This window comes from Neodiprion virginianus, chromosome 7, assembly GCF_021901495.1.
Source record: "Neodiprion virginianus isolate iyNeoVirg1 chromosome 7, iyNeoVirg1.1, whole genome shotgun sequence".
Taxonomy (NCBI): domain Eukaryota; kingdom Metazoa; phylum Arthropoda; class Insecta; order Hymenoptera; family Diprionidae; genus Neodiprion; species Neodiprion virginianus.
In genome coordinates, this window is record NC_060883.1 from 17,134,098 (window position 1) to 17,158,865 (window position 24,768).

Here is a 24,768-nt window from a genome sequence, read left to right on the forward strand (position 1 = left end):
TAAAAATTAGAAAAAGAACCAAAATAAATGATAAAAGCTCACGTAATCTCCGTAGCCACTTGAGTCGCGTCATAACAAGTACAAAACGTGACATGTAAACGCAGTTATTCTTGTGTCTCGAATAAATCTAACTCGTCCACTTATTACAGCTATCATCGTTTATTCCGCTATCAATTTTCGCTCAATAATACTAATAATCAAAGTATACCTCATTCTTAAAGAGTATCAATAATAATTAACGCTACATCGAAACGAGCACTGCTGAAAATCTTGATTATAATAATAATCTGTGATAGGGTTGCGTAAAAGATCGTTCGAAAGTTCGCAGTGTTTTGAAATGAAATTGCGTCGTTAGCGGTGAGGAAGTACGGCAACAGCTGTATATATATATATATATAACCCTAGCTAATCGGGTGTACACGGAACGGCAAATTCGTCCGCTTCCTTGTAACGTCACAACGACGATCGCTTACGCTGCAAGCATATTTGGACACCACACCTATGCATGCAGTCACCTACTTTACCATACAGTCAACTGCTACATTCATATCTAATACAACCGTCAACGAATAAAAGATGGCCGCGAACGTGAGAACAGGTGAGAATCTTGTGAATGTTTGAATACTCAGCGTGTTCGATTCGGGTTTGAATTCCGGTGTATAAAACGAGGTAATAGACGAGAGCATCGGATTTTAAATCGAATGGAATATCGCGTTGCATCTAGCGAAATTTGATAGTGTGATAATGAAAAATAAGGTTAACGTGGTGGCAAGAATGAATGCGCTATGCTTTTTAAATCACATATACACGCCTACGTTACAATGCGTGTAAAACTATACTCTCTCGGCGTTTATGTATTCAGGTTTACACTTGTGTCACTCCGTGCAACCGTACACCAAGGCCGTTGATAACGGGCCTTTGACGTTCACAAGTGGGCGTGCTCAAATCTTCTGCTGCCGTTGTTTATTATCGCGAGCCTGTTGTTATGATCAATTAATGAATCACCCCTAACCCTTCATTCTCCAAGCTTACAATCTGGCTGTAAAGTGTAAACGCATGGCTACCCGCGTTTTTTATTGTTTTTGTATACCTAACTTGTCTTATTTACCTACCTTCATTCACAGACATGAGGATACCGACCAGAGCTGCACCCAGGCCACCAGCCAATAATTTTGCTTCGACGTGGGGCAGCAAGTAAGTTGAATTATATCAATCGTTCAAACTTAGGATCACAGTTTTCTGTATCCATACACTTTTTCTCTCAAAAGTTAGTAACGTTACCGTAACGAATGCATGTTTAAAAAAAATTGCTACTTCGTATCTTTAGGAGTTTCCGGGATTTAGTAAATCATTGTAAACAAAATACTTACTTCGTATTGGTTTTTTATTATACTTTTTTATACCTTTAAAGAAATAAACATAGCTTTCGTAGCTTAATAGCTTCCGAATGTAATAATTTGGTAAATACTTAATATGTGACTATCTTGTAATTCAATTGACAAAGTGTATTGATTTTGGGTTAACCAGCTTCCTTAAATTTACAAATTGGTATCTCACAAATTTTGTATCAACATTGTTAAATGAAAAAAGTAATGGAAATAGCTATTAACGAACTGTGATTTACATGATGAGTTAATTTTTATTTTCCTTTATTGCGATTAGGTTTTATACTAAAATTTATTCCCACTTTACAGTAACCAATTTAGTAATGGATTGTCGACAACTCATCCGCCACAAAAAAAGAAACCACCACCGCGTCCGCCACCACCAAAATTTACACATCGTACACAATATCATCATGAGAAAGGCGATAAACCAAAGAAACCGGTGAGATGTTCTGTTATAAATATTTTTTATACCTGCTAAGCGATAAGTTTGTGGAAACTGCAAATCTAATTGTTCACATACAGATTCCCCTTCATACCTGTAGGGCACAATCTGAGATATTTTATTAGCAATATTTGTCTGATACGCGTCGGCAAAAGATAGTAAATTATTCGGAAAGCTGAAAATCCAGATTACAATTTCTACAATATGCTCAAATTTTGTATGAAGCTATTATTTACAACTTTATTCATGCGCGATATGATTCCTGGGTAACTTGATATTCCTCTGTAGATGAGGTTGTCCACCTCAATACAACACACCTCCAGACCTCACTGTCTTCGATTCGATCCATTTTTATTTATGCTGTTGTTCTAGCTCTAAAACATTTTTCTGAATTTTTTTCGGATTTTTTGGACCAAACCTTTCTGAATAATGAATTTTTTTAGGCTGAATATTTTCACCGTTTTGTAAATTCTTAAAAAATTTACAAAAATTCTCTCGATGATGAGAAATAACCTCCCACTTCCAAAAACTTGGACAGAATTTTTATTATATGTTTTTTTAAATTATTCAACAATTCTATTCGTCAAACCGCCTCACCGACAACTTCTTTAAAAAATATCGAATGAGAAAATTAAAAATTCCAGCTAGTTGATCACTTGAGAATTTATTTTGGTGAAAGAAACATTTTTTTCATAGATCACTATTTAATATTGGTTACATCGAAGTTTATATCTTGGCAAAGAGCGTTCGTTTAGTTTTCAAAGAAGAAGTACTGACATTAGAGTTGACAAGGTCAATCGCTGGAAAATTAAACATTGCAGTTTTTCAGTTCAGGTTGATTTACATTTAAAAGTCCAAAAAGATGTCAAGCATGTCTTTGTAGTCCATTTTGGCTTTTGCTGAATTCACCTGAAAGTTCGCAATATTTCTACGATATTCCAGATTTTTTTGTACTGAATCCTCTAACTCTTCTTTGACACTACAAAATTTGACGAAATCTTTGCAACCCTTGTCATATTATCACACTTCGAGAAACCTTGCACAGTGTTGTAATTTAAGGTATCTACAATGCGAAAATAAGATATTTAAAAATGCTTTAAATCTCGTTGAATTTCATTAAAATGTTTTAAAACTTTGTCAAGACTTTGGAGTTACCAATCCCATATCTTTTTGCAATATTTGTAGATAACTAAAATCACAATAAAATTTGGAACGAACCATGTAATTACGCATGTATTTCATTGTTTAAGATCACCTTATATCAAGTCAATCCGGCAGTAAAAATGGTTTTCATCAAAATTGTATTTATTTCAAATGTTGCAGGCAAGACCCGCAGAGTTGATTACAAATATATTTGGTCGAAAACCTTCCAAACAGCCACTGCCCGTGTCTTATTCTAACCATGGGGCAAGTTCATGTTCTAACTCATCAACGCCAAGTGGGACAGTTTCACTGATAGATTTAAGTCCGCCAGGATCTCCCACATTGACGACGCGTTCAAATAGCGATGGAGTCAGCGTTGACAGTTTTGGAAGTGATGGAAACTCAAATCCATCCGTTTTCACCAACAGCGGTAATACCTCGCAAACTGAAAGTGGTTTTGAAGACGACTTTGACTTTTTCGGTGGTTTATCTAGTCAAAAAATTCCCCGAAATGATCCGTGGAAGCTTTCTTCAAGCCAGGATCCATTCTCTCCATTGTGGCAGAACGTGGCTCCGGCAAATAGCTGCAAGTCAAAGACAGTCGGAAACTCGGACTTTTTTGCATTCAATAACGAAACTTCCAACGAATCCCAAACGCCTCTTAGTTCAGTTAATTCAAACTGCAGTGCCTTAATGCCAACGATTATCAGAGCCAAACCGGCGAAGCCTCCAGCTCCAAAATTCGCACCAACAAACTTAGCCCCCACTGTCACCCAGTTCACGGCTAAACCTGTGCCAATGAAACGCAGCGCTGTACCTTACAATGAGCCTGTTACGCTGGACATCAATGCTGCTTGGAATGACGCATTAGAAGACGAACCCTCGCCACCAATGCCGTCTATACCTCCGCCTGCACCACCAGTAGAGTATCTGACCGAATCGAATTATGCATTTCAGGTGAGTTAATTTTTATCCAGTTGCATAAGTCCACATCAAGCTATCATATCAAACATCCTCGACGAAGGAATTTCTTCTATTCCAAAATAAGTTTTGCTGTAAATTTACTTGCCTTTAACCAAATTTGCCTTTTTTATTGCATTTCCGAACACCTCTCTGAATTAACGTTGTTCGATTATTTGTCTTGCAGGAACAATGTCAAAAAGCGTACGGTGTAGCGCTTTATGATTTTCAAGCTTCTCAGCCTAGCGATCTAGCCTTAAAAGAAGGAGACATTGTTGAGTTGGTCAGAGCGATAAACAATGAATGGATTGAGGGAAGGGTTGGAAATCGTCAAGGAATGTGTCCACTGAATTTCATTGACGTTAAAGTACCACTACCTGGTCTATCGACAAACGCAGTCAATGCTTTGTATGCTTTTACCGGGGAGACTCAAGATGATTTAACATTTGAGGTATATTGCGTTATTTATTTTATATCTCTTGTATGCTTATTACCATTTCTTGTTGTTTATCGACTACTACAATTTTCTGTTAAAAACACATTAAATAATGCTGCCGGTGTTACATTCTTCCAAGACCATTTTGGTTGCACCAAATTGAGTTTTATTTACATTCAGTTTGTGAAGATATCTGACGTGAAAAGAGTGTACAGTCTGGTACAGGGATTTATTTCTTATCGTTTAAGGGTAATGAGTATTCTCCGTTTGTGATAACAACTGTGAGCTAGCAAAGTTTCGACTTGGATGAAAAAAGAAAACATTGAATGAAGCATGGAATGCCATTAAGTTAGTATTAAAACGATTATAATTGAATCTAAATTTCAAGCCTGGGCTTCTAGCATTTGATTCGAATCTCTGAAGCATCTTTCTATGTGAGATTGTAAATACATAGAAATTTAACTTGATGTGGCCTTATAAGAGTCTATGATGAAATTTTTTTCAAATCTTGGAAAGTTGTTACAAACCTGGAAAAATGAGAAAAGTCCGGCATTTTTCACTAGAAATCTGTCAATTGAAATGTCTTATCAACATTTTATCTAATATTGGTTCAACTGCTAAGAAAAATACTCATTTAGTTGACAGTATTCTGAGATGGATTCGTGTCGTAGAATTGGTAAAATAGGCTTACATACTTGGTTATGCATGCAATTTTTATCACCGGAATATGCTCGACCGTATTTCAATCGTAATGATCGATTATATTTTATGTTTTGAGAATCTGAAAAAATGCTGAACAAATTGTTATGATAATTTTTTAGAAAGGTTAAATACTAAGTAAGAAAGAACAAATTGTGAATAAGTTAAAAAGAAAAACTACCTTCTTCTGAAAATGCCGCAAATGTGCTGCTACATAGTACTTATAAGCTTCTAACAGTCTTAATTTTTTAAATACTCTACCTACTTGATTTTTGACGACAGTTTCAATTATAAAAAAAATAGCTTAAGATCGTTTGTGCTATGTATATTCACCATAATGCTCGACTGAATAATACTATTACAAACAATATTAATTGAAATATTGTGATTTTACAGGAGGGTGCAAAAATTACGGTCCTTTCAAAATTATCAGATGACTGGTTATATGGTGAATGTAATGGAAGAAGGGGACAATTTCCTGCGAATTATGTGGACAGAGTTCCTTCACTGCTTCCGTGATATTCATTCATCGCTAATTTAACGTTAACATGTTTACTATCTTAAATATCGTTTACGGACATATGATGTGGATATTTTTTGTTTTCTCATACTTGTCAGTATATTAGTTAATTATTCACGAGGGTATAAAATCAAACCAGACATTCCTATCTTTATTGAAATAATAATCATAATTATATTAGTAACAATAATGATTGAACAGTGCACTTAAATTATATTCCACTGTTTAAAGTCATCCAACATATCTACGCAAATGGCATAATAGCAGAAATTTAGATAATTTACCTCATCTACAGGTCAAAATTCTAGTCTCTTCCGGAATTTATTTCAACTCTGTTTTCGTTACTCTCTTTTGAGCGCAATATTTTTTTGAATTGGATTTCTTCAAGTTGGTGACGAAGTAAGATATATTTTCATCAATCTCGGCGACATCAACAAACTAAGTATATTATGCTACGAAATGTCTCTTTAAAAGAGAAGCATAATAATGATGAGTACAAGAGACGACAAGTAGTGCGAAGGCAAAAGTTCTTGATATAATCTTGGTGCACACTTTCAAATTGTAAAGAATCATCGTTAGCCATCGTCATAATGACGTTTTCTTTTTAGTATTATTTTTTTGTTTTCTTTTTTTTGTGAAGGTTCCGGGAAGAAATTGTTATATTTTTTTTAAATTACGAATTAAATTCTAACTGAGCTTTAAATAGTATTAATACATAACGAACGAATTGATTAAATCTAGAGTTACTACTTATACATATGTATAATATCATTTACTAATGAGCGATCGCTTATTACCTTGTAAGTATGTTGATCTAATAACGGACAATGAAAATACCCGCTATGTTTTTATAAAAACTACGAGCAGGAAAAAAGTAATATTCAACGGAGTAACCAATTAATTCTATAATACCAAATTATTAAATTTATGTATTGTTGTTTGTTTTTTGTTTTTTTAGTATTAATATCATCTTCAGTATGGTTGGCGTACCAAACGCATTCTGTTATAATTTTCACTCAAAAGTAATTAAGCTAGAAACTTTGGAAAAGTATATTTTTATCAATTTCATGCTAATAGAAAAAGAAAAATACTTTTAGAAAATTAATAATTGTATAATTCTTCTATTGAAAATTTCGAAACGGCTAGCATGTTTAGTACTTTATATCAATCTGTGCGGTAGTTTTGTATATTCAATTGACTGGTCATTATGACTATTCATTTAAAATGATTTTTTAACAACTCGTAAAAAGGGGATCTTTCTCCGGTAAACCATTCGTAGTTCAGTGATGTGATTGCCGTATTTCTAATTCCATAATTCACCGTATACAGACTTTTTATCAGTTTTAGTTGATTTTATTAAATGTGTAATTGATCACTTATTTCTGTGTAATGACTTTAACACACGTGCAAACCTTATCAGTCTAGTTACCTTACTAATTTTAATGATAAGTAGTAAATGATATTGATTTAAAATATGTAATTAATAAGGTTTGTATTTAGTTTAGTATGTAAGGAACATTATATATATATATATATATATATATAATGTAATATATATATATATATATATATATATATATATATATATATATATATATATATATTGAGTAATCTTTTGTAAATACTTTCTTCAATTTGTGAAGTTCAACTACTCAGCTGTACAACTTTATTATAATTTGACGTTTGATAATTAATTGTACAGCTATTACTTTGCTTCGATTACAGTCAAATATGTTGAATATGTTTTGAAAAAACACGAAAAAATCATAATTATTATTTATGTTGAGACAGAATATGTTTATTTAACTTAGGCTATCAGCGGCTTTGTTTCTGTAATTAAATGTTCGATTATAAAACACTAAAAAAAAACAGTAGATGCAAAAATCATATCAATTTTTCACACACCTGCCACACGTTCTAATGGTAATCCAATAACCAGAGTGTAGAGTGGATCAGATTTTTGTTGAAGTTTGAAACATAAAACGAGACCAGAACCAGATTCTGAGCAGTTGTCTCCATTGTCAGCTTATTGTTAACTACATTGAATGTCGTATGGCAGTTAGTTTTTCCGTACAGTTAGATGAGGAGTTTCAGCTATAAATGACAGAATTATTGTAATAATTACAATCGCTGTGTGTATGTGTGTAAGAAAGATTGAATAACTCAACTAGAAAGGGACCAATGAACCATAAATTAATCTTGGCTAAAAAAAAAGAAGGAAAACTGTCGTTATCCAAAATAACTTTATACGCTGTTTATACGTGCGATTTATAATTAACATTACTGTAATCTAACAACAAATATCAAACGATGTATAAATATGTGATATTTTGCTGCGTCAATATACATTTGTATGAAAATATTTTATTCAACGGTACTTTCACTTGACACACCTCAAATACACGTGCATATTTAGTTTGAACCAAAGTAATTTCAAACTTTTCAAATGTGATAATAAACAGCTAGTTCTACCTAGTATGAAATTGTTGAAAAATTTTCTTGTCTATTGGTTGAAAAACTTTCGTCGAGATTGAGAATAGAACTTGAGTTCTTTCGTAAGAATCGGATAAAGCAATTCATTCTCTGATTTATATCGAAGATTACGTCTCGAACGAATCGATCGTGGGATAGATTCACAAAAAGATCCGTGAGCAACAAATGAATAGTGATAAATACACGCAAAAATGTACACGGATTAAGTAGGAAGAAATGAAGTAACTTCAAGAGTGGTAATTATTAATAAAGATTTCTTTTATTTCATTTTAAAATTCTTTGCCGAAATAAACGCCGGACACAAGCTTGTAAGCTGATTTATGATATGCTAATTTTCATTTATATACAGTCAGATCCTAATTACTATCAACTAATTGGGACCAGGGTGCTTTTCCTATGAGTTACAAGTTTATGAGCAATGATGTGCACAGTAATTTGCAGGAGCTGTGTTTATGCGATTTTCTATCACGCTGGAAATTTCGATCTATCAATAATATTCATACGTGAAGTTTACATAGATCGGATCTGATTATACATCTAAATAGTAATAATATTATTCAACAGCCTTTTGAATGTGATAACTATGTCCAGGTGGGGGATTCGGTGTTGAATCAGCCAAATTTTGATGTAGTTTATGATACTTATTGAAATAGAATTGCAGCACCACACTAGTTCCCAATTTAGGGTAACATATTTTATTCTGCTAGTAATCTCGAATTTACTTGAAACGCAATTTGTTTTTAATTAGATAATTGCTGCAGAGCTAACTTTCTTCAAATACTCCACAAGATAAAAGTCAGTAGGACTGGACGTTGGCATTTTCGTCTTATTTATAAAGAAAGTCTCTATGTAGAATATAAACAAAATTATCAATTTTGCAACAGTTTTAGAAAAAAGTAAAATTTCTGCACAGTCGCATCTCTGAAAATAATCTGCATGAAATATATTTTTAGTGACTCCAAGTGTACGACCCTGAAACAGATTCTCAATACTATAAACTACGCCAAAATCTAGCTTGTAGCATAAAATTCCTTATTATTAATATTATATACTACTATACATTATGTTGTTATACTATGTGCATAAATTTATTTACGTATGTATGTCAGGGTGAAACAAATGAAAACAGGTTTCGTGAAATTTGCCATTCAATGTGCCAAAAAGTACCCTTGACATTTTCAATCAGTACATTAATACTCAACAGTCGCTCAAGGCATTTATTTTCACTATACACACTAACGTAACAAGTGATTTGAATTTCTGTAAGTAAAATCTAAGGAAACCATGGAATTTTTTTGAATCAGGCACAAATAAAATATTTGTCTCTGCTATAAAATCATCATCTTCAAAAAAGACAGTTTTGTTGAAAAAATTAAACCTCAATCTTTTGTTTCAAAAATATTTTCTTCATAACAGAAAATTGATTTTTTCAGATACAAAAGAGTTTTAACATCTTTAGAATTTTTAATGAGTCATAGTTTCAGCTAAAACTATGTATGCCTTCACGTGAAAAATATCAGATAAGTCTCAGATATTTGATTTAAATATTCATGTCAATAGTTCTAAAGAAATTACATCATCTAGTAAACTAATCATGCAAAATGCAAATTTTCGTCAAGATATTTGTAGGATAAAACGTTTTGCACGTATCGTTTCAATATATCAAAACTTGTTTGGTTATTGTACAGTGCATGAGATTGGTTTATCTTCTTGTAGTACATTAAATTACAGATGTTGAAACATTTTTGCATCAATTTTCAAGTTGTTTACTTGAAAAATCAACGATTATATAAATCTTGAAGGAACTAATTATGTATTTGTGAGAAGATATATAGCAAGATGTTCTCTTAACATTTAGAGAACTCATTTTTGTTCTAGTCACATTAATGTATATTATACAGAAAAATTGGTGCGCGAGAGTCAATAAACGTTCTATACATCATTTCTGTTTTAATCTTATCTTCACCTGATTTAAGGGAAGATTTTTTATCATCTTAGTTTTCTTTGGTAAATAGAGAATAAATTGGGTAAATGTGTCGTACTTCGAATAAATGATTTTTAATTGTGACATAACACCGAGATGCCAGCTGATTGCGTATATTCGGTAATAATAAACCATGTTTCGAAACCAGACACATTATACGTTACTCGTGTTATAAAACGTTGGGTAATACTGTTAAATTGTTTAATACCTGCGATAATTTGAATCGATATATCAATTTTTCTTAACAACGAGATAGAGTAATACACTTGAAATAAATGTCATCGTTAAACAGAGATTTGAGCACCAAGTGAACTCAAAACTAATCCACGACACAAATTAAAAAATTAATGATTAAAATATGAATATGGAACTACTAATTTAGAGAGGAAAAAAACAGAATAAGAATGGCAGAAAAAGAAAAACATATTTCAGAGCACCTGAATATTTGTGAACTTCAATGTGTTAAAACCATTGCAAAAGATGCGAATTTGGACACAGAAACTCGAATCGAAAATTGATAGAAAAATATTGAATGTGAATAAGAGCAATTCTTCTTGAATACGTTGAAATATAATTAAAATGTGCCCAACTAGATTAATTGATCTTTTGCAATTACGTTGTCCTCATTGAAATTTTACAATTTGACAAAATTATTATTTGTTAGTTTTTTTTTTTTTTTTTTTATTACACATGTCAAAAAATGTGGGTATTTTTTTTAAATGTAAAAATTGTATTAGTTTATAGAATCGTACAATTAAATTTGCTCACTCAAGAGATTTATAGAACGTTATATAAATGTAAGTGTTACCTTGAATTATTCGAACTCTTCCTTGCTTTATATGGGGACAAACAACAGAGCACTTTTTAAACATTTTTTGTATTGAATTGAAACTTTGGTTATTTTACAATCTTAATGTCACGTAAGTAAAATACGATATCTTGCTATACGGTCATTTGAAGGGAAATATATAAATAATCTGATTTTTTTACAATGACAAATGAATTTTTGATCAGCAGATTACTACGAGAATATTACTACTTTTTATTTACGGCACTTTCAACTACGACTAAAGATATTACCAAATGAATACGAATTTTATATGATAGTCAAGTGTTCATTATCACGTAATTAATTTGTGTAAAACAAAGCTAATATACTCTAATAGTGCATTATTAATAGTAGTTAAATTAACTGATAATAACTGTCCCTAGGTTATTTCTATTTTATAAAAATCCACGAATATAAGACGTTGGTTTACAAATTTTATTACACATATAATCAACGCATGTTTTTTATTTCACCTACTATAATTATTATTCTCAATATTACGAAGGCAACAAAGGTAAAGCTTTAAATTACACGCACAGTTTAAATTCGACATCAAAATGCAGTCTCCTATTGGGTCAAAAACTTTTTACCTGAATTTACCTAATAGGTTTTACTGAATAATTTCATCACTATTATTATTACCATATAACTCACATGAAAATACCCAGTAAAGAACCAAAAAAATAACTTCGTGTATGAGCAAAAATTAAAAATTTATGCGCACTAATTTAATTGATGTACGAAACTAGCCTACATATCAAATAATGGTAAAAAAAAAAAACAAAAATGTAAAATATTATTTTGTAACTTAGGTATTATTATGATTATCGCCATCATCTTCATTATTTCAATGATTTTAAATTACGTACTCATGGGGTTTTCGTTGTACTGAATAAAATCAATCTTCAAACAAAACATTTCAAGCACCGCTTTACAACAGTCTCTGAACTTTACTGAAACTGACAATATTGTGGGAATCGTTGGGTGTAAAGCTGATAAAAATTTTTTTTCTATAACAAGGAATAAAAATTATTTAAATCAATTTTTTCTTCAACATTTCAATACTAAATCACTTAGGCTTAGATGCATATGTAACAATACCTAAGATAAACAACAAATGATCTGGACTTGTTCATTCATTTTCTCTCTCACTGTATCTTAAATTCAATGTACTTATAAAGTATTAGTCATCGTTAGTTTAAAGTTTCTATTCGCTCTTGTACTGTGTATTATGTCTATGTATATTGGTATTTACAAAAATATCTATCAATTTTGTGAGTTATCACCTCACGCAATGTCACTCTTGACCTTAGTCCTCTGATTTTGAGTTATTCATACTTACTTTTAACAGTGTATACGCGTTCTCATTTATATCTATTCTATACTGAGACATAATTCTCGAACATTATACTCTTTAATCAGGCCTGTATATTTGTATCTTTGGAACAAATTCGACCAAGAGAACCTGAAATACAAATACAAATATTAATAATACAAAGATGTGAAAATCAGTCGAGTTGCTCGTAAGAATGCACTTTCTTTCGAATACGGATTTTAAAGGCTGTAGTGAAACAAAGAGTATGGCTCAAGTATTATTCGATACTTGGTTTAAAAAAAAAAAAATGCTCACCCATGAATTTTGGACTAGACATTTTTTTTTCATTCAGAAGAAATTATTTTGTTCAAAACATTAGTGGCATCATCAAGTGTCAAATACTTTCATAGTCTCTTGTAGGGTTACTTTTTCAAGATACAATAAGGATTAAACTATCGGTTAGGCTGTTATCTAAACCTATGAATATTTTTAACTCACGTATTCCATCATCGATGAACTATCGCATCTCTGTTTGGTGAGTCGCCAATGCAAACCCAATTTGTGATATAGTCTGCTATTCTCCCACTCCAACAATTTGTTTAAAGAATGTTGTGTCTGTGAAAAAAAAACAATCTTTAATCAAATTTTACACGTAGTACCTTAGATCTGAATGTATAAAAAAATGCAAAATCAAAGTAAAATAACTATTGTGAAAAATCTTTATCTACAGTTTTTGATATTTCAGATCACACATATATCTATGAAATTGTATTCTTTACAATGTCGTAGCATTTTTAAAACCTTACTGGAATGTGACAACTTTTGTACAGTCCTCTAAGGACTCTCCCTTACTCGAAGGACTTTCCCTTACTTTTCTTGACCAAATTCAAATTTTTTCCCTGACTAAAATATTAAGTAATAGTGCCAAGAAAAGTAACTAATTAGCTAAGTTGCGAATTTGGCAGTATTTAAAAATGTGGTCACTTAATCATTTCATTCACGTCGGGAAGAGAAGAATCCATGCCAAAAATTGTCTTACCCTTTTACTAAGGCAAACAACTGGCCATAAAGAACAGCCCAGAGTACAGCAGCAACAGACGCAGCCACAAAACAGCCATTTTACATTAACTGGCAATGTTTTCTTCAGCACGCTATTCACTCTTATCACAGTTGCTTTGAATTCTTCTGGCGCTACTCGTGACACCAATCCATTAGGAAATTCAGTTTCAAATCTATTGCTGAGTCCGAATCTGAAAAATTTTCCAAATGTTAGTTCTATTAAACAGAAAAAATAAATTGATTTGGTATTTTTACTTATCACATCTTAAGACGAGGTATATTAAGAAAGTGATATTTTGGAACTAAGGTACACTTTGATATATGAAATGATATGCTCGTTAAATTTATGAATCTAAAATGATAGAAAAGCTTGAAACAAAGTCTGGGCAGAGTTGATGCAAAGGAAAAAGTTTCTAAACAAAGTTCTGCTTGAATGTGTAAGTATGTTTCTAATATTGTTTGAAAAACACATTGGAGGCATGCAATCTGAAAATTTAGTAATTAGTAATAATATCTTGGGATATATTGAAAAAAGTTATTATAAACAACGAGCAATGAAGCAGATTCTTTATTCGTGCCGGAGGTCATTCCATGCAAGGAAAGCTGATAATGGACCTTGGACGAGATAGACGTAAGTCCGTCAGAGGGTTAGAATTGAATTTCCTTACACTGTCATGTTACCAGCACCGCGAATGACAATGGGATCAGGCACAAGAGTGACGTACTGTTCCTCTAAATTCTGATCGTGTTCTTCCTCCTCTTCATAAATAGCATCGAAATCTGCCATCTCGTCGAAAGAAAAGAAACGAGCCTAAACGACTTCTCGCGTTACTCAGTACCGAATTCTAGCGTCTGACTATTTATTTTCTTATCGTCAAAATTGTTCGTGTATATATTTACGGAGTGTTTACGTTAGTTTCTACCAGCCAGCTAGCTTGTATATTTCACTCGACGGTCACATACGGCTAGTTAGCATTCCCTGACTCGTGGATAGCGTCATTTTTTTTATTCCAATGCAAGGTGTTTCGACGAGGAGACGAACGGTTAATGAATCCAAATCTATTCTGCAATTAAAAAAAAAAAACTCAAAACACCATGTCCGCGAAAAAACACAGTGCAGGTGCTTTCCGCGTAGATTGCAGATGATTGCAGAGCTTAACTTGTCTATTCGCTAATCCACTACCACGGTACCAACTCTGCAAATTACAAACATCTTCGTGAAGTGAAATTTATCGAGCAGGAAATTGACAGCTACACTAATATTCCTACCATTGTTGTATCTTGTTTGCTTTCATTGTTCGATTAAAGATAGCTTAAATGGTCAGAGCATTTCCATGAATGGAACAACATAAATTATTTATAGCGATTTATTTCTTTTGGTAGGTAGCATTGTTTAAATATCACTTTCTCTACGGCTTATAGTCATCGTCCATAGATGACAGAGCAAAAGAATCGCTGATCTTTCGAAGTCCTCAGAATACAGATGGCCTATTTTACTGGCTGCACGTAATGCACACTGATGTGACGTCACCACGGCACTCCCCAACAATTCTAGAAATTAGGGTGCTATTACATGAGCAGTAAAAAGCAGCAGTGGTTTAGTAACTTACTAGTTTTCACTAGCATCAGTCTGGTAATTTTACGCAGCAGTAGTGCTGCTCATGTAATAGGTCGTGGCTTCTTGTGATCTTGTGGCTTGTCGCTCGAAAAACTGAACTGCGAGCAGCAGAAACTTGCGCCGGAAGTGATAGGGGAAAACTGCTGCTGCTGCTGCTTTTTACTGCTCATGAATAGCACCCGAATACTGGTGGTAGCTTCGCGTATAGAGAAAGTGTGGCGTAAGTGAGACGTCAGAGCGGCAATTCCCGAAATTTCGAAAAGATAGTCTCTGAAATTTGTTGATGAAAATACAGCTAGATGCACAATCAGTAACTTTCGGTTGGAAAATACTGATTAAGCATTAAAATGCACTGGACAACTCAATTCAATCGATCGCTCCAGGTAAACCGGGATTAATTCCTAACAGGTGATTAACAATTGTGTGCAGTTCTGTTTTAAACGCCGAACTCCGCTAAGGTATTGATCTGCTGAGGTTTTGCTCCATTGCGATGATGAAGCGAGAGATAACAGGAGTTTGAATGCACTCATTTTATTTAGAATCACTTAAAATATATTTTGAATGATTTATTGTCTCAATAAACCGTTTGCAGAATACCAAATGTTGGATAATAATTATTTAAGAGTTAGGATGGAAAAAACGCTGGTTATTAGACCAGAACTAAGTTCTAAACAAAATTGAATACCTAATTGCGGAACATAGAATATTGGTTTCGAATTTTGAAGACGGCTTTTGAATAGATAGCGTAATATGCAACCGGATGAGTATCGAAAGATTATCTGTGGCACAGATCAAAAGAGCGTTTTAACGCGTGGAGACCTTTTTTATAGCGACCGGTTGCCATTTCCTTCGAATCAACTCCTTTGTTTTCGAACTGCACAATACCGTTGATTCCCCTGTCCTATATTCTAGTTATGTGGTATGTTGGGTCCTATATTCTTATCTTCATAGGCTATGTGAGGATCCCCACTTGTCAGCGATCACAACCCACATATGTGTGGATTATCGGCGGATTTGTGCATTTTTCCAAAGTGGTCATTAGTGCTAAGCGCAGCAAGATAATGATATTAAATTGGTGACGTATTAGCGTCTTTGATGATTCATGTGTCAAGATTTTATGCATGGGCGCTTTGGCCGCGTTGGATACTTTCACTAGTGTTTCTTTTCAGACGATCAAGTAAAGGTAGTGGTCTCTAAGGGGTTAACTATTATTTAATATTAGTCTTTTATAAGCGTTTGTGCTATGTTTATTGGTATATAGTGTTAGGCAATACGTTATGGATATATATTCTATATTCTTATTTATATTCTATAGTCTAACATAGGATTTGGTAGACTGACTGCAATATTACAATTGTTGCTCATTGACTTAAATTTGGTTCTGTAAGTTTACTGCTGTTATATTGGTTGGTGAATTCAACATTCTAACAGTAAATAATAATGTTTATAGAGTTTGTACCCGCGTATGTGTTGATGGTCTTCCTCTGTAAGCGTGATTTCTTGTTGGTAGGTTGGGTTTCTTTACGGATATCAACTAAGCGTACAGAGCCGTGTGTTGGTTGCCTAGTCTTTGGGGCTTCGTCGTGGGGTTGTACGTCTGCATGAAAGGTGGCTATCAAATATGTGCATGATTAGAGTCTACTTATTTATTAGTATTAATCATATTTATTTATAGGGTTGTATGAATGGTTATTATATACTGAATGGTTTCTATGATTTTTGGGGTCAGGATTCTTGATGCCTTGCCTTGCGAAATTAACCCGTGAGTTATTTTACCTTCGGGCACTCTGTTGTTGTGTTGTCTGTATGTCCCGCGGGTGATCATTTGTATGGTATCCCAACATGGATCTGCAGCGTTTGCATCAGCACGAGTGTCTCTGCGTTACCATTTTACTTTTCCTTTCAGGCAAAACATGTGTTGTCCCAGATTCGATTTGTATGACCCTTTCCTGACTAATTGGACGCCAAGGAAATCAGATGATGCAGCGACAAGATCATAGGATCAACAGTAGAAAATTGACGCAGAAATTCTTTCGTTTTTCGGCTGTGGAATAAGTTGTCAGAATAGTGCCAAGAAGAATTTATTGCAGCACTTTTCAAACTCGTGAAAATTTTCGCAAAAATGGAAAGGGGTTAGCCATACTTTTTTGCCGATTTTTGACCAAAAACTTTTGGTCTCAGATTCGATTAAAATGACTCTCATCTGACCAATTAGACCCTCAGGAACTCAGAAATCGCAGCGAACAGAGCGTAGGACCAACAGGAGAGAAATGGCGAGCGTAAAAGCACCTGCTGAAAAATGTCGAAAATTCGGGGTGCAGTTTTTTGGCCGTACCTTGCGATGCGTTGATCGCAGCGTATTAAGACTGCGCCCAGTCGATTTTTCTCGCAAAATTACGTCGGAATAGTGCCACAATTAATCGAGTCCAGCACTTTTGAAAATCGCGAAAATTTTCGCCAAAAATGAAAAGGGGTTAGCCTTACTTTTTTTTTGGGCAAAAAATTTTTAATCTTAGATTCGATTGAAATGACTCTCATCTGACCAATTGGACCCTCAGGAACTCAGAAATCGCAGCGAAAAGAGCGTGGGACCAACATTAGCGAAATGGCGAGCGAAAAAGCACCTGCTGAAAAATGTCGAAAACACAGGTTCTCGTTTGTTGGCTGTCACTTTTGATGCGTTGATCGCAGCGTACTGGGACTGCGCCCAATCGATTTTTCTCGCAAAATTACTTCGGAATAGTGCCACAATTAATCAATTCCAGCACTTTTGAAAATCGCGAAAATTTTCGCCAAAAATGGAAAGGGGTTAGCCTTACTTTTTTTTTAGGCAAAAAATTTTTTATCTTAGATTCGATTGAAATGACTCTCATCTGACCAATTGGACCCTCAGGAACTCAGAAATCGCAGCGAAAAGAGCGTGGGACCAACATTAGCGAAATGGCGAGCGAAAAAGCACCTGCTGAAAAATGTCGAGAACACAGGTTCTCGTTTGTTGGCTGTCACTTTTGATGCGTTGATCGCAGCGTACTGGGACTGCGCCCAATCGATTTTTCTCGCAAAATTACTTCGGAATAGTGCCACAATTAATCAATTCGAGCACTTTTGAAAATCGCGAAAATTTTTGCCAAAAATGGAAAGGGGTTAGCCTTACTTTTTTTTTGGGCAAAAGACTTTTGGTCTCAGATTCCATTGAAATGACTCTCATCTGACCAATCGGACTCTCAGGAACTCAGAAGGCGCAGCGAAAAGAGCGTAGGACCAACAGGAGAAAATGGCGAGCGGAAAAGCACCTGCTGAATAATGTCGAAAATTCGGGTTTCGGTTTTTTGGCCGTAACTTTTGATGCGTTGATCGCAGCGTATCGGGACTGCGCCCAATCGATTTTCATCGCGAAATCACGTCGGAATAGTGCCACAATTATTTAGTTCCAGCACTTTTAAAAATCGCAAAAATTTTCGCCAAAAATGGAAAGGGGTTAGCCTTACTTTTTTTTTAGGCAAAAAATTTTTAATCTTAGATTCGATTGAAATGACTCTCATCTGACCAATTGGACCCTCAGGAACTCAGAAATCGCAGCGAAAAGAGCGTGGGACCAACAGGAGCAAAATGGCGAGCGAAAAAGCACCTGCTGAAAAATGTCGAAAACACAGGTTCTCGTTTGTTGGCTGTAACTTTTGATGCGTTGATCGCAGCGTACTGGGACTGCGCCCAATCGATTTTTCTCGCATAATTACTTCGGTATAGTACCACAATTAATCAATTCCAGCACTTTTGAAAATCGCGAAAATTTTCGCCAAAAATGGAAAGGGGTTAGCCTTACTTTTTTTTTGGGCAAAAAACTTTGGTCTCAGATTCCATTGAAATGACTCTCATCTGACCAATCGGACCCTCAGGAACTCAGAAATCGCAGCGAAAAGCGCGTGGGACCAACAGGAGCGAAATGGCGAGCGAAAAAGCACCTGCTGAAAAATGTCGAAAACACAGGTTCTCGTTTGTTGGCTGTAACTTTTGATGCGTTGATCGCAGCGTACTGGGACTGCGCCCAATCGATTTTTCTCGCATAATTACGTCGGAATAGTGCCACAATTAATCAATTACAGCACTTTTGAAAATCGCGAAAATTTTCGCCAAAAATGGAAAGGGGTTAGCCTTACTTTTTCTTTGGGCAAAAAACTTTTGGTCTCAGATTCGATTGAAATGACTCTCATCTGACCAATCGGACTCTCAGGAACTCAGAAATCGCAGCGAAAAGAGCGTAGGACCAACAGGAGAGAAATGGCGAGCGGAAAAGCACCTGCTGAAAAATGTCGAAAATTCGGGTTCCGGTTTTTTGGCCGTAACTTTTGATGCGTTGATCGCAGCGTATCGGGACTGCGCCCAATCGATTTTTCTCGCAAAATCACGTCGAAACAGTGCCACAATTAATCAAATCCAGCACTTTAGAAAATCGCGAAAATTTTCGCAAAAAATGCAAAGGGGTTAGCCTTACTTTTTCTTTACTTTTCGACCTAAAATTTTGGGTCTCCGATTCGATTTCTATGGCCTTTTTCTGACTAATTGGACCCTCCGGAACTCAGAAAACGCAGCAAAAAGAGCGTTGGACCAAGGGGAGAGAAATGGCGAGCGAAAAATCACCTGCTGAAAAATGTCGAAAATTCAGATTCTCGTTTTTTGGCTGTAACTTTTGATGCGTTGATCGCAGCGTATTGGGACTGCGCCCAACCGATTTTTCTCGCGAAATCACGTCGGAATAGTGCCACAATTAATAAATTCCAGCACTTTTGAAAGTCGCGAAAAATTTCGCCAAAAATGGAAAGGGGTAAGCCTTACTTTTTTTTCGGGCAAAAAACTTTTGGTCTCAGATTCCACTGAAATGACTCTCATCTGACCAATCGGACTCTCAGGAACTCAGAAATCGCAGCGAAAAGAGCGTAGGACCAACAGGAGAGAAATGGCGAGCAAAAAATCACCTGCTGAAAAATGTCGAAAATTCAGGTTCTCGTTTTTTGTTTGTAACTTTCGATGCGTTGATCGCAGCGTACTGGGACTGCGCCCAATCGATTTTTCTCGCATAACTACGTCGGAATAGTGCCACAATTAATCAATTCCAGCACTTTTGAAAATCGCGAAAATTTTCGCCAAAAATGGAAAGGGGTTAGCCTTACTTTTTTTTTAGGCAAAAAATTTTTAATCTTAGATTCGATTGAAATGACTCTCATCTGACCAATTGGACCCTCAGGAACTCAGAAATCGCAGCGAAAAGCGCGTGGGACCAACAGGAGCGAAATGGCGAGCGAAAAAGCACCTGCTGAAAAATGTCGAAAACACAGGTTCTCGTTTGTTGGCTGTAACTTTTGATGCGTTGATCGCAGCGTACTGGGACTGCGCCCAATCGATTTTTCTCGCATAATTACGTCGGAATATGGCCACAATTAATCAATTCGAGCACTTTTGAAAATCGCGAAAATTTTCGCCAAAAATGGAAAGGGGTTAGCCTTACTTTTTCTTTGGGCAAAAAACTTTTGGTCTCAGATTCGATTGAAATGACTCTCATCTGACCAATCGGACTCTCAGGAACTCAGAAATCGCAGCGAAAAGAGCGTAGGACCAACAGGAGAGAAATGGCGAGCGGAAAAGCACCTGCTGAAAAATGTCGAAAATTCGGGTTCCGGTTTTTTGGCCGTAACTTTTGATGCGTTGATCGCAGCGTATCGGGACCGCGCCCGATCGATTTTTCTCGCAAAATCACGTCGGAATAGTGCCACAATTAATCAATTCCAGCACTTTTGAAAATCGCGAGAATTTTCGCCAAAAATGGTGAGGGGTTAGCCTTACTTTTTTTTCGGGGAAAAAACTTTTGGTCTCAGATTCCACTGAAATGACTCTCATCTGACCGATCGGACTCTCAGGAACTCAGAAATCGCAGCGAAAAGAGCGTAGGACCAACAGGAGAGAAATGGCGGGCAAAAAATCACCTGCTGAAAAATGTCGAAAATTCGGGTTCTCGTTTTTTGGCTGCAACTTTTGATGCGTTGATCGCAGCGTACTGGGACTGCGCCCAATCGATTTTTCTCGCATAATTACGTCGGAATAGTGCCACAATTAATCAATTCCAGCACTTTTGAAAATCGCGAAAATTTTCGCCAAAAATGGAAAGGGGTTAGCCTTACTTTTTTTTTAGGCAAAAAATTTTTAATCTTAGATTCGATTGAAATGACTCTCATCTGACCAATTGGACCCTCAGGAACTCAGAAATCGCAGCGAAAAGCGCGTGGGACCAACAGGAGCGAAATGGCGAGCGAAAAAGCACCTGCTGAAAAATGTCGAAAACGCAGGTTCTCGTTTGTTGGCTGTAACTTTTGATGCGTTGATCGCAGCGTACTGGGACTGCGCCCAATCGATTTTTCTCGCATAATTACGTCGGAATAGTGCCACAATTAATCAATTACAGCACTTTTGAAAATCGCGAAAATTTTCGCCAAAAATGGAAAGGGGTTAGCCTTACTTTTTCTTTGGGCAAAAAACTTTTGGTCTCAGATTCGATTGAAATGACTCTCATCTGACCAATCGGACTCTCAGGAACTCAGAAATCGCAGCGAAAAGAGCGTAGGACCAACAGGAGAGAAATGGCGAGCGGAAAAGCACCTGCTGAAAAATGTCGAAAATTCGGGTTCCGGTTTTTTGGCCGTAACTTTTGATGCGTTGATCGCAGCGTATCGGGACCGCGCCCAATCGATTTTTCTCGCAAAATCACGTCGGAATAGCGCCACAATTAATCAATTCCAGCACTTTTGAAAATCGCGAGAATTTTCGCCAAAAATGGTAAGGGGTTAGCCTTACTTTTTTTTCGGGCAAAAAACTTTTGGTCTCAGATTCCACTGAAATGACTCTCATCTGACCGATCGGACTCTCCGGAACTCAGAAATCGCAGCGAAAAGAGCGTAGGACCAACAGGAGAGAAATGGCGAGCGGAAAAGCACCTGCTGAAAAATGTCGAAAATTCGGGTTCCGGTTTTTTGGCCGTAACTTTTGATGCGTTGATCGCAGCGTATCGCGACTGCGCCCAATCGATTTTTCTCGCAAAATCACGTCGGAATAGTGCCACAATTAATCAATTCCAGCACTTTTGAATATCGCGAAAATTTTCGCTAAAAATGCAAAGGGGTTAGCCTTAATTTTTCTTTACTTTTCGACCAAAAATTTTGGGTCTCTGATTCGATTTCTATGGCCTTTTTCTGACAAATTGGACCCTCCGGAACTCAGAAAACGCAGCAAAAAGAGCGTTGGACCAAGGGAAGAGAAATGGCGAGCGAAAAATCACCAGCTGAAAAATGTCGAAAATTCAGATTCTCGTTTTTTGGCTGTAACTTTTGATGCGTTGATCGTAGCGTATTGGGACTGCGCCCAATCGATTTTTCTCGCATAATCACGTCGGAATAGTGCCACAACTAATCAATTCCAGCACTTTTGAAAATCGCGAAAATTTTCGCCAAAAATGGAAAGGGGTTAGCCTTACTTTTTTTTTAGGCAAAAAATTCATAATCTTAGATTCGATTGAAATGACTCTCATCTGACTAATTGGACCCTCAGGAACTCACAAAACGCAGCAAAAAAAGGGTGGGACCAAGGGAAGAGAAATGGCGAGCGAAAAAGCACCTGCTGAAAAATGTCGAAAACACAGGTTCTCGTTTGTTGGCTGTAACTTTTGATGCGTTGATCGCAGCGTACTGGGACTGCGCCCAATCGATTTTTCTCGCATAATTACGTCGGAATAGTGCCACAATTAATCAATTCGAGCACTTTTGAAAATCGCGAAAATTTTCGCCAAAAATGGAAAGGGGTTAGCCTTACTTTTTCTTTGGGCAAAAAACTTTTGGTCTCAGATTCGATTGAAATGACTCTCATCTGACCAATCGGACTCCCAGGAACTCAGAAATCGCAGCGAAAAGAGCGTAGGACCAACAGGAGAGAAATGGCGAGCGGAAAAGCACCTGCTGAAAAATGTCGAAAATTCGCGTTCCGGTTTTTTGGCCGTAACTTTTGATGCGTTGATCGCAGCGTATCGGGACTGCGCCCAATCGATTTTTCTCGCGAAATCACGTCGGAATAGTGCCACTATTTATCAATTCCAGCACTTTTGAAAATCGCGAGAATTTTCGTCAAAAATGGAAAGGGGTTAGCCTTACTTTTTTTTCGGGCAAAAAACTTTTGGTCTCAGATTCCACTGAAATGACTCTCATCTGACCAATCGGACTCCCAGGAACTCAGAAATCGCAGCGAAAAGAGGGTAGGACCATCAGGAGAGAAATGGCGAGCAAAAAATCACCTGCTGAAAAATGTCGAAAATTCAGGTTCTCGTTTTTTGGCTGTAACTTCTGATGCGTTGATCGCAGCGTACTGGGACTGCGCCCAATCGATTTTTCTCGCATAACTACGTCGGAATAGTGCCACAATTAATCAATTCCAGCACTTTTGAAAATCGCGAAAATTTTCGCCAAAAATGGAAAGGGGTTAGCCTTACTTTTTTTTTAGGCAAAAAATTTTTAATCTTAGATTCGATTGAAATGACTCTCATCTGACCAATTGGACCCTTGGGAACTCAGAAATCGCAGCGAAAAGCGCGTGGGACCAACAGGAGCGAAATGGCGAGCGAAAAAGCACCTGCTGAAAAATGTCGAAAACGCAGGTTCTCGTTTGTTGGCTGTAACTTTTGATGCGTCGATCGCAGCGTACTGGGACTGCGCCCAATCGATTTTTCTCGCATAATTACGTCGGAATAGTGCCACAATTAATCAATTCGAGCACTTTTGAAAATCGCGAAAATTTTCGCCAAAAATGGAAAGGGGTTAGCCTTACTTTTTCTTTGGGCAAAAAACTTTTGGTCTCAGATTCGATTGAAATGACTCTCATCTGACCAATCGGACCCTCAGGAACTCAGAAATCGCAGCGAAAAGAGCGTGGAACCAACAGGAGCGAAATGGCGAGCGAAAAAGCACCTGCTGAAAAATGTCGAAAACAGAGGTTCTCGTTTGCTGGCTGTAACTTTTGATGCGTTGATCGCAGCGTACTGGGACTGCGCCCAATCGATTTTTCTCGCATAATTACGTCGGAATAGTGCCACAATTAATAAATTCCAGCACTTTTGAAAATCGCGAAAATTTTCGCCGAAAATGGAAAGGGGTTAGCCTCACTTTTTTTTTGGGCAAAAAACTTTTGGTCTCAGATTCGATTAAAATGACCCTTACCTGACTAATTGGACCCTCAGGAACTCACAAAACGCAGCAAAAAAAGGGTGGGACCAAGGGAAGAGAAATGGCGAGCGAAAAAGCACCTGCTGAAAAATGTCGAAAACACAGGTTCTTGTTTGTTGACTGTAACTTTTGATGCGTTGATCGCAGCGTATCGGGACTGCGCCCAATCGATTTTTCTCGCAAAATCACGTCGGAATAGTGCCACAATTAATCAATTCCAGCACTTTTGAAAATCGCGAAAATTTTCGCCAAAAATGGAAAGGGGTTAGCCTTACTTTTTTTTTAGGCAAAAAATTTTTCATCTTAGATTCGATTGAAATAACTCTCATCTAACCAATTGGACCCTCAGGAACTCAGAAATCGCAGCGAAAAGCGCGTGGGACCAACAGGAGCGAAATGGCGAGCGAAAAAGCACCTGCTGAAAAATGTCGAAAACGCAGGTTCTCGTTTGTTGGCTGTAACTTTTGATGCGTTGATCGCAGCGTACTGGGACTGCGCCCAATCGATTTTTCTCGCATAATTACGTCGGAATAGTGCCACAATTAATCAATGCCAGCACTTTTGAAAATCGCGAAAATTTTCGCCAAAAATGGAAAGGGGTTAGCCTTACTTTTTTTTTAGGCAAAAA

The 24,768-nt window shown here is 36.3% G+C and overlaps 2 protein-coding genes across 4 annotated transcripts; one reads left to right on the forward strand and one right to left on the reverse strand.

The window, feature by feature from the left end:
- Window positions 1-223: 223 nt before the first annotated feature.
- On the forward strand, window positions 224-6,967 carry LOC124308341 (SH3 domain-containing protein 19). 2 transcript variants are annotated; one of them, XM_046770946.1, is made up of 6 exons: window positions 224-357; window positions 1,125-1,194; window positions 1,695-1,827; window positions 3,154-3,930; window positions 4,121-4,384; window positions 5,465-6,967. In XM_046770946.1, exons 2-6 carry the CDS (start codon window positions 1,127-1,129, stop codon window positions 5,585-5,587), a joined length of 1,365 nt encoding a protein of 454 aa, XP_046626902.1. In that variant the 5' UTR covers window positions 224-357; window positions 1,125-1,126; the 3' UTR covers window positions 5,588-6,967. The 2 variants fall into 2 exon arrangements, with proteins under 2 accessions (XP_046626902.1, XP_046626901.1); XM_046770945.1 differs by lacking the exon at window positions 224-357 and adding an exon at window positions 460-598.
- Window positions 6,968-7,557: 590 nt separating this feature from the next.
- LOC124308342 (cysteine-rich hydrophobic domain-containing protein 2) lies at window positions 7,558-14,696 on the reverse strand. Of its 2 annotated transcripts, none has more exons than XM_046770948.1 (4): window positions 13,994-14,696; window positions 13,249-13,459; window positions 12,708-12,824; window positions 7,558-12,359 (listed from the first exon to the last, which is right to left on the reverse strand). In XM_046770948.1, exons 1-4 carry the CDS (start codon window positions 14,053-14,055, stop codon window positions 12,309-12,311), a joined length of 441 nt encoding a protein of 146 aa, XP_046626904.1. In that variant the 5' UTR covers window positions 14,056-14,696; the 3' UTR covers window positions 7,558-12,308. The 2 variants fall into 2 exon arrangements, with proteins under 2 accessions (XP_046626904.1, XP_046626903.1); XM_046770947.1 differs by having other exon boundaries at window positions 13,937-14,691.
- Between the last annotated feature and the right edge of the window lie 10,072 nt (window positions 14,697-24,768).

Coding starts and splice junctions, on each gene's coding strand:
- LOC124308341 (XM_046770945.1), top strand. CDS start 577: ATGGCCGCGAACGTGAGAACAG. Junction 599..1,124: donor GGCCGCGAACGTGAGAACAG/GTGAGAATCTTG, acceptor CTTCATTCACAG/ACATGAGGATACCGACCAGA. Junction 3,931..4,120: donor AATCGAATTATGCATTTCAG/GTGAGTTAATTT, acceptor TTTGTCTTGCAG/GAACAATGTCAAAAAGCGTA.
- LOC124308342 (XM_046770947.1), bottom strand. CDS start 14,055: ATGGCAGATTTCGATGCTATTTATGAAGAGGAGGAAGAACACGATCAG. Junction 13,460..13,936: donor GGTGCTGGTAACATGACAGT/GTAAGGAAATTC, acceptor AAAATTTTTCAG/ATTCGGACTCAGCAATAGAT. Junction 12,360..12,707: donor GTTCATCGATGATGGAATAC/GTGAGTTAAAAA, acceptor TTTGTATTTCAG/GTTCTCTTGGTCGAATTTGT.